Genomic DNA, 15,548 nt, shown 5'->3' on the forward strand with positions numbered 1-15,548 from the left:
AGTCAACAACACAGAGAAGTCGAGAAGGGGGAGGAGAGGAAAGGTGAGGGGCTGAATGTTCTCCCTATACACAGAAACAAAGTACCTGTTCCATCTTTTCACTTTTCTTTTTTACATGAAGAAATGGGCATTAGTCATGCTTTCCAATATTTGACTGCTGAAAGGGGTGCAAATACACACACATACCACACCGTTCCACTAATGCGCCACTCAGCCTACGGGAGACGGGCATCACAGGATATCTTCAATCCTATCACCAGACCCTGAAAAATTCACCCACACTACTTAAAGTAGTACTTCTCTAAAAGACCAGTGCACCCTTCAGAATAAAAATTAAAGAGATGGAGTAGCAGTAAGACACCTACCCCATAAGGCAGCACACAGAATCTCAGAGTTAAACCTCTTCTTGTATTTACGAATCTCTGGGGTGTCACTCTGTGGCCTAGTGTTGGTGGGGTTCACATTGACCACTGAGCCTTTCCGGGTAGGATCTTGCCTTATGGCTTCCGGTCTCATTCCATCACAGGAAAACCCCACTGAAACACAACACATTTGAAATTATTTTCTGCACACACACACCATGTCTGCCTCCCTCCCCCACACCTCAAGTGAATATTCATATGCCATAACCAACACTTTGTTAAGGAGAAGAAATTTGTAAGAAATGTATATGGAAAAAGGAAATTGACTATGCAGCTCATTGCAAATAAGGCAATGCAAGTGGGATGGGGGGCTTGTACCCGAGGTCTGTGCCTGTGAACACCGATCATGCCATGCCTAAGCCACTTGACAGAGCAACTCAATGTGACTGAGTCCTGTTTGTCAGCTGCTTCCTTGTTGCTACTGTACTTACCCACAGAAGTCACTGTTGTCCCACTAGATGGAGAAATCTGTAGTAATCTGGGGTCTATAAAAGGTGTAAAGGAGGAGGAAGATTTGTGTTTCTGGAGTGTGCTACTAGCGGACTGAGTCTGCAATGTAAATTTCAATTTTATTAATACAAATGACATTTTTTAAAATGAACATTAAAAAGCATTTCAATTCACTTCTACACTGCACTATTTCCCAATACAAAGCCCTGTATTTCTTGCATCATTCCCCAGAAATGCTCTGCAGGGAGCTTCCGCGTGGGCACAGCACATACACCCCAGAACAGATGTCGCTCCATCCAGAACCACTGCAGGAGCCACATCTCTCTCAGACGCACTGCTCATCTAAGACAGTGATGCTGCAAGCTACCAATAAAATCTACACTTCATGCTACTAGCTTTTTTTTTTTTTATTAAATAATTATAATGAAAACTCCTAAAGGAGGTCTAAAATGTCTTGATCTCAATTTACCAGTTTCTGAATTTACTCACCTACCCAGAAAAGTTAATCTATGTTGGAATATTGGCAAATTTTAATTTTATTTTTTTTTAAATTGAGCCTCTTGCCAGAAAGCTACAGAAGCTTTGGCTACCATTATTTTAGGTGCATCACCGTTAAACCCATACCAAACAGGAGCTCATTAGTGAAAGGTGCAAATGACAAAATAAGGCATACCCTTTTGAACTTTTAAGAGTGCTAGTGTTTGGTTAATAATGTAACTTAAGACAAAAAAACACAAAGAAAGTGAAACAAATTGTTAAGTGGAAATGTAATGACCATTAAAAACAAAACAAACAGAAAAATAAATAAACTTGCCAGTTTAGTGAGTTAAGGGTTATAGTAAAATACAGTACATTAGAGCAAAATGGAGCAAAAATTAAAATATAAATATAAGGAAGAATGTGAGTGTAGGTGGGATATAAATCTTGGGAGAAAAAAGAACATGTCCAATCCAGTGTTTTTGTCCCATAGCATTTCACCCCTTTTGTGGGCACCTGAAAGTCACTATGTCTGAGAACCTAGGTCCTCCTAAGCTCCCCATCTGGCAGGCTTCCCTCCCTGTCCCATTGAGTCAGTGGCCAATCCAGGCAACGACCAATCTGATGCCGAGGCTATCCAGGAAGCAGTTGACTTGCCCCTGCTCCTTAAGAGAGGATTTTTCTGATTCCTTCTAACAAGAGAACCAAAGTAGGAGTGGGCAGTCAGTTAAGTGTTTACATTAACAAGATAGGCTGAAGCTACACATCAGTTTCGACCTCCCTCAACCGTTAGATGAATGCATTTAAACCAAGCCTCACGTGGAATCAAGTCACTTATTTAATTAAATACAGAGTGTTCGAGGTGGGCTCTGTCACTGCACTTGGGGCATAACCCTGTTCAAAGAGCAAAGAATCATCCAGCTAGCACCCAGACTGAGCACCACAGCCAAGCCTTTGAAGCAGAACACAGGATTTCTCATACAAAATCTTAAATTAAATATGCTCTCAGATCCTTGTCCTTCTTGCTTAACATCCTAATTTTCTAGATTTCCCCAAAAAGAATTTGGCTTCTTAAACTCTGAGTGACTGTGACTTTCAAGGAAAGAAATCCTTTTCACAAGGTTGGTGAAAACAAGTAAGAGTGATTAATCGACAACCACCCCCTCAGAAAGGGGGAAAAAAAAAAAATCCAGCCCTGGTTTGAAAGATATTCCATTCCTATTCAGGACAAGTCTGTCCAGTTAAGTCCAAGTCTGCTTAACCAAATTTCCCTATACTTTATTTATTAGATAATAAGAATGAAAAAGGCAGAATCCACAAATGACTATAAGAATTTCATGCCAAATACATAATGGGTCTGAGAACACAGCAATCATTTTATTTAGATTTTAAAAAAAATAAACTGAATAAAGAAAGCCATGCAACTATACTTGTCCAGAGACAAGTAAACAGTGAACTGGCAAGTTTGGAGGGAAGTTGATCTAGGGTTAAGGGATTTGTATGCAGATCTGAAACATGTTACTTGGGGTTGGGAAAAAGGACAGGTGACAGAGAAAGCAGGGTGGGTAGGGAAGGGGTGAGGGTGTTGGAAAGGTCTCTTTTGCAAACTAGCTCCTAGGCAGTGCTGGTCTAACCCCAGGAAAGCAGCCAGCTGTGGTGCGAGACATACCTCATTAGCAGTGAGCTTGTCCTGGGGTGTCTGTGGGGACATGGTGGGTGTCGGCTGGCTGGAGGATGGGGAGGAGGAAGTGGAGGAAGTGGAGGAGGAATGGCTTTGCTGTAAGAGATCTGGCAAGAGGTGAATGCGACCGGCAAAGCCATTGCTCTCATGATGGCTGGCACGCTTTTGGTCAACTGTACTCTGTAGAAAAAACAGGCACACTTGTCTCGCTCAAGCGCTGCTGAAATTGCCTACAACCCTACTGATAACTACTTTGTTTAAGGTGCTGTGTGACTTTTCAAACTCTTCTAAATTACCAGGAAAAACCAAAGAAATTAGCCTGAATTGCTCATACATCCTTGCCAAATGCCTAAGTTGAGCCAACAGAATTCAAAGTACCTAATCTGGTGGCCACACAATCAAATAGTGAAGGTTTAATGTGGTCTATCTGTTGTACTAGCTTCTGTTACCAAAACCACTACCCCTTTATTTTTCTTTTCAAATCTTCCTGTCTGAAGTTCTAGAAAGTACCCCATGACTTCTCTGAATCCTGGTCTTCTCCATGTTCTTCCTACTTTCCATCCAAATGCATTGCCATAGCATGAAACACACTCAGGGCAAAGTCCAAAATACTAGATAGGTGCCCTGTTCTATTTAAATGAAAGCATATCACTTTAATTAAGTCTAAGTTAAGAAATTTACAGACAGTTATAAAACTCAGTGATCCAAACTGAGCACATCTGGGTGGCACACATTTAATTACTCAACAGGTGAGAAAACTAACATTTTGGAACACAGAAGAATGACCTCCCAACCCTTTGGCTCTCTAAGTCTCTGCGACTGTAATGAGGCTCGCCCTGCCCGACTTGCCCGCTCCTGCTGCGGCACTTCAGACACTTGGAGTGAGTACGATCTGCAGGGCCACTGTGGCTGCTGCACCAGACTGGCTTCCTCACTCTGCAAGCCAGCTAAGGGCTCCCTGTGGCTTTTCTACTGCTCAGACACAGACTGTGAGACTCAGTGCGGTGCTTGAATGAGGGCTGCCGCAGACATGCAGAGGAGCAGCGATGTGGGGTGGAGAACTACGTGCTACCTTCCGGGCATGCAGCACACACCTGCCTCCCTAGCCCCCAACACTCAACACTCTACCCTCTGGGACTTGTTAACATGAAAACAGATGATGATGTAGAAACAGCATGAGTGAGTGAATGAGCAAGTGGGTTAATGACTACAGGAGAAGCTCAGCCTCTGACAACAGAGAGAAGACACAGGTACCTGGCGGACGATTAGAGTGCCCTCCTTGGACGGGGTCATGGCTGGTTCACTTTCTACATCATCATGGACAATCATAGTTTTCACGGATTCTGTTTCACCATTGCTCAAATTTAGAGATGACCTACGGAGGAAAAAAACCAGAAATGAAGGGCCTTAACCTCCAAGACGAGAAGATCACCTTCTCAAGGTTGTAAGATGAGATGAGGCTACAGGTAAAAGGTCTCCTCAAAAAAAGCAAGTGCTTCATTTTTTCCCTTTAACAACAAATTTTCTTCCAGTGCAGCTTGTCTCTGAGCAAAAAATTAGAACAACGATTTATGACTAATTAAAGTAGCTATACCACACTGATATTTCCATCATATCCTCAAATTAAAAGGAAAAAATTAAGTATACACTGGGATATTGGGGGAAGAGAAGGGGAAGGAACACAAAGGCTGCCTGCTGCTGAATTCAGGATAACTAAATGTTAATGCTCATGGGATCATGTGACAGATTAAAAACAAACAAACAAACAAACAAACAAAAACCCATCTGGTTCCCAGGGGGAAAAAGGTTCAGAGAGAAACTCTCGTCCTCTCTAAAACAGATCAAGGACTGACGCTGCTCTAGTGTCCTCTGGTCCAGAGGTAGACTCATCAGCCCCTTCTTGTTCCACATCATCGTCCTCCTCATCTGTCGTCCCCGACTCCTCACTGGACGAAGAGTAGTCTGTGACTTTGTGAGGGGGCCGCACATCTTCCACTGCTCGAAGCTCTTTGGCCAGTGCAGTCAAATCCTAAGGCACAGGACAGAAAAGAGAAAGTAAGCAGGGAGGAGGGGTATCAGGAGAAAACAGGAAAGAATGAATGAGTGTTGTGACTATCAAAAATGCCCACAATGTTAGTCTTATAATACTGTTTTGCAGAGTATTTACCAGTTTCATAGGAAGGTGAGCTCTTATAGCTCTTGATAGAAAAGACTAAAAAGAGTCAAAGATGTTGCATACAGTTCAAATCCCACAACAATAAAAAAGTAACAATCTGCTTATGATAAGCTGATAGTGGTTTTTTTTTTTAATATAAGAAAAAATTCTAGATCAACATAAGTATACAGACAGATCCTTGGGCTTTATTGTAAAGACACGTATGACAAAGTCTTTTAAGGGGACTACCCAGAAAGCAAACTTCTAGTTAAACAGGCCTGATTTAAAGTTATTTGGTGTGTAGGGGGGGAAAGCATGTTTCTCCAGCTTTTATTATCAAAAATTTCAAGCCTCCAGAAAAGTAAAAGAAAAGTGAAGTGAGCACCAGTATATACCATTCACATATCACTTCACTGACTGTTAATAATTTGCCACATTCATGAAGAACGTTCATGAGACATAAAGAAAGTGGTGACCTGCATGTATGGTGGGCAGGAAGTGGTGGGCTTCCCTGTAGCCCCTCCTTCAAGCCTTACCCCCACTTCTCTGTAATACTACCAATGAATGTGAACATCAGAAAGAAAAGAAATCCTCAGTAGGCCGGGTGCGGTGGCTCACGCCTATAATCCCAGCACTTTGGGAGGCCTAGGCGGGAGGATTGCCCGAGCCCAGGTGTTTAAGACCAGCCCGGGCAACATAGCAAGACACCATCTCTACAAAAAAATTTTTTTTAAATCAGCCAGACATGGTGTCATGTGCCTATGGTAACAGCTACTCAGGAAGCTGAAGAGGGAGGATCACTTCAGCCCAAGGGTTGAAGGTTGCAGTAAGCTATCACTGCACTACTGCGCTCCAGTCTGGGTGACAGAGCAAGACTCTGTCTCAAAAAAAAGAAAAAGAAAGAAAGAAAAAGAAATCCATCGTAAAATTTATTCAAAGAGCTTTATTTCCCTTTACTCTTCTACATTCTGATACTTTAAGACTCAACCAATCCACCAAATATAATTTTCAGGAATGATTATTGTTTATGCTTCACATTTTCAAATGAAACTCCAAATTTCTCTATTTGGGAATTTTATTTAAAAGTAAAAACTTTTTTAAAAGCAGACTATGTAGGTATTTTTCTCTCTTATTTTTAGCAGTTTCAATGTAATTTTCTTCTTTTTCACAGTTGAGAATATGTTTCTTTTCTTTGAGCCTGAGCCTCTGAAATAACAGTGATCAAGTGTTAGGCTTTGAGTATTGCTATTTTGTGGTTATAGCTGTAGCTTTTAAAATGGTTAGTCAAAAAAGCTGTATTTAATAAGAGTAATAATAAATGCAGCAAACGCTATGTGTTATGAAAACCGAAGTAAAAGTTTAAGGGTTCAAGTTGAATAGGGAGGAGGACTGCAGCGCAGGCACCAGCTGAGTTTACCAGCAGACACAGTGCTGCTCTGATACTGAACTTTTCAGAGGTGGGGCTTACCACTTCGCCCTGCAGTCCAGTGGCAGTTTCATGGAGTCCAAGAAGCCATCGTTGATGAGGAATGCACAGTACGAGGAAGCATGGTAGAAAGGAGGAGAGAGGAGAGAAGTACAGAAATCAGTTCAGGCAGGAAATTAAAACTGATAGGCTTAAAATTCCACAGTGCGCACACAGTTACACGGTCAGCTTACACAAGAGGAGTTAAAGGAGAAGTACTAGAAGCAGTCACAACTACCACCCCAGGTACCAAAAGGCAGAATTTAAGCAACAGGTGAGTTTAAGAAAGGGATTTCAAAAAATTTCCTCCAAAAGCCAGTATTGTAAATGCCCAATTCATCAAGAATAAGTAAAGGTTAATGCCAAGCAAAGAGATAAACAATATTTTTTCCTTTTGTATTTTTAAAGTATCTGTTTCCTTAGAAGGAAATTTCACTAAATAAAAAACACACTTTGTTCTGTTTCTTTGTAAAGTGACTACACAAAGCACATGGTTGAAGCACTAGAAAAAAGGTTTCACTCTATTGAGGATTTTACATAGGAACTAAGATGACTAAGGGAAGGTGCACAGATGTGTCTGTGGTTTAGGTCATGCCTTAGAATTCCTCAAATCTGTGAAGGGGCCCAACAGAAAATACTGCAGGCCTCTCAACCACATATTTTTAATAGAAAGATCTCATTCAAGCCTGAAATAAGTAAGACAATTTGGGGCTATCCTTACAGCAGGCTTGAGAGGTCTAAAAACTTCTTTTTTATCTTCAGGTTTTTTCACTGCATTTTCAAGGCGCTGAGATGGAGAGCCCTCGGACTTGGATGATGCTGTTGGGTTCAAAAGAGACAAGAAAGGCAGATACATATAAACATATAGATGCATGTCACAAAGCTGCCCAAACCCCCACCCTCACCTACTTATCTCAGTCCCAGTCATGGCAGGGTCTCCACATGCAGGGCTGAACTCCAGGGCAAAGTAGGGGGCCTAGGAGAGGTCTGGCAGTCTTTCTGACTCCGTACTTAGAACCCTCCATCATCACACTCTACTTAACATGCGGTTCACAAGTGATACCTTGTTATTAGTAATATAGTAGAGAGAATATTCAACTAGTCTATTATTATGAGTAGGCTAACATAACCAATACTGATGACAGTACAGGCCTGGAGTCCACACTCAAAGAAATGGGCTCAAATTCTAGCTCAGACATCTAGCTGATTACTTTGGGCAAGTTAGTTAATTGCACTAAGCTGTAAACTGCTCAGGGTGCTAGGCATGTGTAAAGCTTTTAAAATTTACTCTTTTATGGTTAAAATCATAATGACTATTAGTGTCATTAGTAACCTATACCAAAACATTGGTTTTGTGATAGGCAGCTATATGTAAACCACAGGTCTTTTTTAGTGATGAAGTCTTTCCAATCTACTGATCATAGCCCAATGTCATTAATGGAGAAAGGGCAAAGGAAAGGCAGCCTACATCTCACTCTGAAGCGTTCCCCGGAGCCACTTTGAGACCCAGGGTGAGAGCCAGGCTGGGACCCTGAGTTGCTGGACCCTGAGGAGCTGCCACTGCCAGGTCTGGGCACCAGCTTCTCCACTCTCTCCCATAGCAGCCTGGGCTCAATACTGCTGTTAGAAAAGAAAAAGAGAGAAAAGCTAATGCATCATCCCAACATGCAGTACCAAATTTTAAACATATGCACAATGTGTGCATTCTATGTCTTTTAAATGCAGAGATGAGAAAAATAGCCTACAAACAGCATTTAACACTACATTCACCAAAAGTTACAATGATATTATTCATGGATTTTATCTCAGATATCTTAACAAACCAAAAATGCTAAATGATATCCTACCATCAGCAGACCTCAAATCTTTATCACGTCTGAAATGCAATACTATTGTTCAGTCTAGAAGAATCACCATTTCCGTCACAGCTATAAATTCTGTTCTTAATATTATGAAAACATTCCACTTCTACAATTACACACAAAATTGTATCTGTTTCTAGGCTGCTGCTCTCACCCACCCATTGCTGCTCTCAAAAACTGACACTTACAAAGGATATTCCTCTGCATGAGCTGTGTTGGAAATGGTATGGAAAGCACAGGCTGGGATGGATTTCCTGCCACAAACTCCAGCACACATTTGCTAGGTAAGATTTAATGACACAGACTTAGGAACGGAAGATACCACAGTCCACCCTGGTCATTAGCAGTGCTAAGGGGCTCTTCGCAGCTTCTGAGTTATCTGTCTGACCACTTCCAGTTATACCAAGGCCTTACGGCAGAAGGCTAAGTCAGCGATAATCACTGATACAGACTCAGTGATAATAAAGTTATCAAACATTCAACATAATGATCTTTTCTTCCCTATTATAGTGGTGGTCAATGGCCCTTTCCAGGATGATGAAAATGTTTTATATCTGAGCTGTATAATATCATAGCCACTAGCTACACGTGGCTATACTATAGAGCAACTGAAATAAATGTGGCTGGTACAACTAAGGAATGAAATTTTAATTGTATTTCACGTCAAGTTAAATTTAAATTTAAGAAGCCTCATATGGCTAATAGCTGCTATAGTGGACAGAACAGCTCTAGAATCTAAAAAAATATTATTTGGTTAGTTCACTCATTTATTGCAGACTGTCAGTCAACCAGTGACTTTCTTTAGTAACCTGTCCGTGATTTCTACATTATTCCAAAGGCCTTACAATATGCTTCACATAAAAAGCTCCCTTAGATTACAATTCTCTTAGAGCCTTTCCTCCACTCCTTCCCTGCTGTTCCTTCCACTCACTCTTATAAGAGACAAGTAGTTTTAATTTCAAAATTACTACAATACGAATTCAGATCCAAACCCTCTTTTTACTACATATCAATTTGATATTATTCATGTTAATGGATTTTATGGCAGAACATCTGTGTTTATGAGTATTTTTATGAGAACAGACAAAATAAGACTGTGGGAGACTTCACAGTAAACCTGTTAACCTTCACCTGTCATTTACCTGGTGGAGTTTCTTTGCCCTGCTTGGCTATTTTGCTGTCCACTGCCCTGCAGTGGGGAATCCCGACGGGACAGAACAGGGGAACGAGATGTTGTTCTCACAGGAACCTTTAGGTAAAAAATATAGCAATTAAATTATCGAAAACATGAGGAGGGAAAAAGATTTCCCCACCAAAACATACATATTTTTGCAGCAGTCCTAATTACACTGGACTTCCCATCTTTCCTTCCCTTCCTCCACCCTTACAACAGGGAGAGAAAACTTAGTCACAGGATCTAAGGAGCCAGTACAAACAGCCTTTCTACACTCTTGTAAAACACTTAAATGATGTTTGGACTGAAGCGTGGTAGCAGGGGACATATAAAGCATTTTGCTAAGATAATGTGAGAATCAGAAAAATAAGCTCAAAGAAACCAAACAATGGCCTACAAATGGATCAGCAAGAAGCAAAGACTGGCAAGAAGCAAGAAAATATTCAGAGGAAGCAAATTCCAAATGTAGGAAAAATAAACTGAAATATGTCCTTTTGTTTAATGTCACCATTAAATAATTGCAAAAACAAAACAAAAACCTCAATTTAAGAAGGAAAAAAATCATTTTCTTTGAGATTTCTATTAATTTTTTTCCTTGTAAGATCTTTTCTTTTGAAAATTTTGATATTGGTTAATGTTGCAAAATAACGTACAGCTTCTGTATAAACTTTTAAGAAAACTGCTAAAATAAGTTATGAATTTGTTCAAGAACCATATTCTTTGTAGAGTAACTCTCTCATCATTTTTCTACCTTACATTTAAGTGCAGTGTTAACAACAAAAATAAAAAGCTAACTGGCCACTGGCTAAATATTAATATAAGTTCCTAACTATGGAACTTTCTCCTCACGGTAAAAGTTTCCTTTGAAATTTCATTGCCCCTTTAATTCTGGTGAAGTCACCATACCCATAATTAAAATAAATAATCCTTTAAAACAATAACAGAAAGGACAAAGCAGCGCACGTCTCTCTTTCTGCTCCTTACCCTTGGAGGCGCCTCGTCACTGTCTGATCTAGACCAAGCCTTTTGGGTGGGGTCAGGCGCCTCCGACTTAGAGTCAGAGCTCTGACTGAGCACCTCACTGCGGGAAGGTGGACATGGGTCCTGAGAACGAAGATGGTGGTGTGCAAATTTGGGAGGAGAAGGGTCACTGAAGGAATGGGATCGCGAGACAGGGGAAACATTGTTCTTGAGAGATGCCAGGTGGGACCACTGTACCTTACAAGAAAACAAAACACAAAACATTCAATGCGTTCTGCATAAAACTGGCTTTTCTGGTCAATACCAAATCCAAAGCAGGAACTGGCAAAGGCGGAATGCAAACAGGGGGCGGTCAGTATTAGGTCAGCCAAGCAGTGAAAACAGGCACACTCTAAGTGAAGATGCGGTCTGGGAACACAGTATGCAGAAAAGAACAAATGTACATTTATAAGGAAAAACTCTTTTAATATCCAGACAAACATTGCAGATAGCAGTAAATGTGAATTTTTTTTTTTTAACAAAGAGCCTATGGACCCACTGATAAGGGATGATGTGCTCCATGCACATCCATATCAAAGCAGACACTGAGGAGGCAGGGAGAGGGCAAACAATCACATGACAAAGGACACTGCCAAACATGCAGACCTACCTAGCCATCCTTATCACCCGGCAGTGTATGAACCAGACCGAGTAACACAACAGTACATTTAACGAGCAGAGACAAACCCCTCATGTTTTGACAGACTGTAATAGCATGACTTTAAAACAGCCAGTTTTTCAAATACACCAACAATTTTTCTTGTTTCTCCCAAGTCTGAAAACCTAGATATCTCCATACACTTTCCAACTAGTTATGAAAGAAAAAAATTTAAAAAAAACCTGTGTTTTCTTTGAAAATATTGAGTACCATGGGCTTCCTGAATTAACTACTGTTGGAGTATTCTTCCTATTTGACAATTATTTGTCAACTGAGTTTATCTTGTTGCTTTTAAATTGGGGAAATAATCTATGAAATAATCTATAAAATATTTTCATTAAATTATATTTTATTGTTTTAAATTATTTGTCCAATATTGCAATTTACATAATTCTGGCTACATATCTATTACATCAATCTATTTAATGAAAATTGAAAAACCAAATCACAATTTGTTCAACCTTTCCAAATGAAGAATGTAGAGTTAGTTCCAGGTATATGATTTCTATGATTTACAGGTGAGATTCACATAATCCCAGTTATCGGTATAATCTCAAAGACTTCTAAAATGTTTAAGATTTTCAGAGGGAAAGCATGTAATTGAAAGCACTACCTGAAATTATAACAAAAATGAGTTTTAAAATAGAATCCTACATGAGAAAAGTTTCCCCCCAAAAGTGGTATATAGTTACATGTTTCAGCCAAAAGCAACTTTAGAAGGAAGAAAAAGGAGGCTATTTCTAGGTATGATACAAATTAATCATGAATATAAAAATTAGTCTACGTAATTCAGGAACTCTTATTTTCTAAAATGTCAGTGGCCAAATAGATAAAGATTCTCTATTTATGGTGAGTTTAACTTGCAGAACAAAAACTTTTATCTTGTACTCTTCAATCAATGCAAAGTTGTTAAATTTTGAACAACTGTCATCAAACCTATTCAAGTAGTCTCTCTTCTCATCCCTCCTTTTTTTTTTTTTTTTTTTTTTTTTTTTTTCCCTCGCCTGCTTTTCTCTTTCTTTTATTTTTCTTTCCATTCCATACTCTCTGGAGTTACCTATGTACTGACAAGGGCAGCTCTCCTATGACTCAAGATGCTCCTGATTCCATGTAAAAACCCTCTCACCCCTCCCACACCCGTGGCTTATGTCTTGGTTCTTCTTTTATTTTTATTTTATTTAACTCCTCTAGGCTGCAGTTCCCTGTCATCCAGGATATTATTGTTATAAAGCACATTCAAGTTCTCATCGGAATTTGTTTTATAGAACACCATAGCTGCTTCTGTCACAAGAACATAAACTTTTATACCCCTAACACATGCAAACACCAGTGACAAGTAAACTCAAGCTTAAGAACTTGTTCCCAATATTCTGCATTACACAGTAGCAAGGAGGAAAATGTCTAAAACTCAGTAATTTTCAGCAAGAGAGCAGGAATCAGTGTTTTAAGGATCGCTAAGATCTTTTGAGTCTTTTTTGTCTACTGTCTCCTACAGACAGTGTAGTGGGTTCTCTTCTCGTCACACAGCACTCAGCCCAGCAGCTCTACCCAACTTAGACAAGGCTTACAATGCTGTGGCAGAGCCAAGAGCTCATGACCTTGCTCTGACCTACCTCAGGGAAATCTAAACCTCACCCATTGGATCTAACCTTTTTTTGGATACTGGACGCTTTGAGAATCTGATAAAAGCCCCTTTCCCCAGAAATGTGCACATCTGGACAAATCAAAAAATTCTACATGAAATTTCAGGGGCATTATCAGTTCTCTAAGGCCCATTCATGGAAGTGGCCAGGAGCAGAGGACTCCAGGGTAAACCATTTATTTTTAAAATGCTTGGAGGAGAAGGTTCTAGTTCTCCTTCTATGTGTTTATAATACTAACTCTCTAAAATGTAAACTAAAAAATCTTTGTATTAGAAAAAAGAGGCACTTAACATCTGAGTTAGGGAAGGCAAAAAGTTAGAAGAAGAAGAAATCACTGATTCTAGATATTCTTAATAAGTACAAGAAAAATCTCAACAAAAGAAAAAGATCCTTCTTTTCTCTATCAACTATGTGTCATTTTAGTCTAAAGTCACTCCTGCTAATCTCTTCTCTTTTTAAATGTGGTGACAAACTAAACTGTGGACGTTACAAGCAGGCCTGAGGCTCGGAGAGCCATTGCACGGGTCTCCTCAACCACAGCAAAGCTGGCTGTTGCTACCTGTGGCTCCGCTGGTCTCTGCAGCGCAGGATGCACAGACTCGGAGTTGCCATTGGAAAAAGACTCTGACCGGGAAGGCACTGGTGGCTCCAATACTCTGCCTGTCTGCTTAGACTGGGCTTCAGGGGAGCTGTGGTTAGTTTTCCTAAATCTATCTTCCACCTGCATCAGAGAATTAGAAGAGATAACTCAATGTTAGTAGGGGAAAAGCAGAGATATGGGAGAAAGTCTGAATGTGGAAGAACTCTACAGAGAAGTTTTCTATTTTCTTCAGCTACAAGAAAAGAGAGGGGTAGCAGGGGGCGGGGGGCTGAGAAGGTAGATGAAGCAGGGCTAGGATTTGAATCAGGAAAAAGAAAATACTTATGAAGATAAAAATTAAGCAAGGCAGCCACTAAGATCTCCTTGTTGCTCAGAATTCTAGGACTGTATATGATGATAAACTAGGAAAAAATTAATCTATCACAACCAACTAAACCACATATTAAAAGACTGTCATCAGGAATCCAAACCACATTTCATTCCACCAAAAATAAAGGCATCCTCAAATAAGCAGAACACTTGTTCCTGGGATCTGCTCTCTGTAAGACACAGACACCTGCGGGCTGGGCTTCACCCCCACTGTGTGCACATCAGCTCCCGCCTGCCTCACATCCCTGAGCAGTCACTGCTCTGCTGCACCGTATTTGAGGCTCTGGCCCGCCCCAGTGCACCAATTCTGCGACAAATCCCAATAGTTGGAAAGTCACTAAATTGGACTATAGGTACACTTCAGCCTCACACCAGTCTGGGAGAAATAGTTAACCAAACCACCATTCCTCTCATTCACATTTTAAACAATAATTGTGCCATGCAATCTTCTTTTTGTTTAGTTTAGTTTCCAATTCTTATGAGATTTGTTAATTCAGGCATCTGGTCCTTAATGGAAAAAGCACTAACTAGATATGAGACCTTGGGCAAGTTCCTCTCCTCCTGCAAATAAATTTCTCAGCTCGAAAACAAAAAAGGTGGATCAGTAGATGATGTCTATAGCCTGTTTTTACATTAATATTATACAGTTCCGAGGAGTCATTACATTACTTTCCAGAAAATAATCAACACAATGAAGGAAAGCAGATACCTCTCGAGCTCTGTCCGCAGGCTCGTAGTGGGGTTTGGGCTCGGGGGCGTGATAGCTTGGCTTGCTCCTTTCCTGCTGCGGCGGTGGCTGCTGCTGCTGCGGGTGCGGCCTCCTGTGGTCATGCTGTAGAGACAGGAGATATGCTTGTTCTTGTTGCAACTGCCTCTGGAGCCTCTCTGCCTGCCGGTGCTCCTCCATCTCCCGCCATCGGCACTCCTTGGAGAGGGAGAGGATAACACTGAATCTATGGGACACTGGAGAGCTCACCTCTTCTCTGGATTTGTTCAACCTTTTTTTTTTTTTAAGATAATACATATTTCCCCCTTCTATAACAAAGCAAAATGACCGGGATTTTAAATAGCACATTACCTGTGGAAAAATCTGCCAGCTGTTGCTAGCCACAATGTCATTGGACAGAGTAAGAGAGAATTCAATTAAATGTCATTTTCAGTGGTATATATACTACATAAAAATCCTATGGCATGTGCTTTGAGCCTGCAGCCCTCAGCATTCTAGTTTGTTCACTGAATGCCAGGTTTTTTTCAAAACCTTGTCTATCTACCAAATGAGAGCAGTTAATTTATTAATGGGAAATAAATAAATAAATAAACACCATGCAATGTGCCCCACGCAGTATGACCATAAAAGACACTCCTTTTGAGCCTGGCTGCCACAGCAAAACCAAAATGGTCTGGTGAGCACCACAGCTTGCCCGACTCAGGGGAGGGATAAATGAGCCCTGATACTACAGAACAAGACAGAGGCGGGTGTTACCAGTAACATGGCCTGCTCCTGGAGCAGCTGCTGCTGAAGGATTTCCAAGTGCCGCTGCTCCTCTTCTAGCTGTCGCCTGATATACTCC

The 15,548-nt window shown here is 40.6% G+C and overlaps 1 protein-coding gene across 32 annotated transcripts in view; it reads right to left on the reverse strand.

Annotated features, from left to right (window-relative positions):
- Nucleotides 1–15,548, reverse strand: part of MAP4K4 (mitogen-activated protein kinase kinase kinase kinase 4) — a 175,883-nt gene that overhangs the window by 20,765 nt on the left and 139,570 nt on the right. For 2 of the 32 annotated variants that reach the window (XM_069494915.1, XM_069494913.1), the window contains exons 14-24: nucleotides 15,461–15,547; nucleotides 14,687–14,902; nucleotides 10,671–10,904; nucleotides 9,655–9,761; nucleotides 8,119–8,270; nucleotides 7,372–7,469; nucleotides 6,654–6,662; nucleotides 4,884–5,059; nucleotides 4,285–4,405; nucleotides 854–971; nucleotides 366–536 (exon numbers count right to left, since the gene is read on the reverse strand). In XM_069494915.1, the coding sequence (XP_069351016.1) occupies nucleotides 366–536; nucleotides 854–971; nucleotides 4,285–4,405; nucleotides 4,884–5,059; nucleotides 6,654–6,662; nucleotides 7,372–7,469; nucleotides 8,119–8,270; nucleotides 9,655–9,761; nucleotides 10,671–10,904; nucleotides 14,687–14,902; nucleotides 15,461–15,547 (1,489 nt within the window). Of the gene's footprint in view, nucleotides 1–365; nucleotides 537–853; nucleotides 972–3,018; nucleotides 3,211–4,284; nucleotides 4,406–4,883; nucleotides 5,060–6,653; nucleotides 6,663–7,371; nucleotides 7,470–8,118; nucleotides 8,271–9,654; nucleotides 9,762–10,670; nucleotides 10,905–13,566; nucleotides 13,729–14,686; nucleotides 14,903–15,460; nucleotide 15,548 lie in introns of all 32 variants that reach the window. The other 30 variants (XM_069494900.1, XM_069494899.1, XM_069494911.1 and 27 more) reach the window with 30 other exon arrangements.

The sequence above is a fragment of the Eulemur rufifrons genome, chromosome 19 (assembly GCF_041146395.1).
Source record: "Eulemur rufifrons isolate Redbay chromosome 19, OSU_ERuf_1, whole genome shotgun sequence".
NCBI classification, from domain to species: domain Eukaryota; kingdom Metazoa; phylum Chordata; class Mammalia; order Primates; family Lemuridae; genus Eulemur; species Eulemur rufifrons.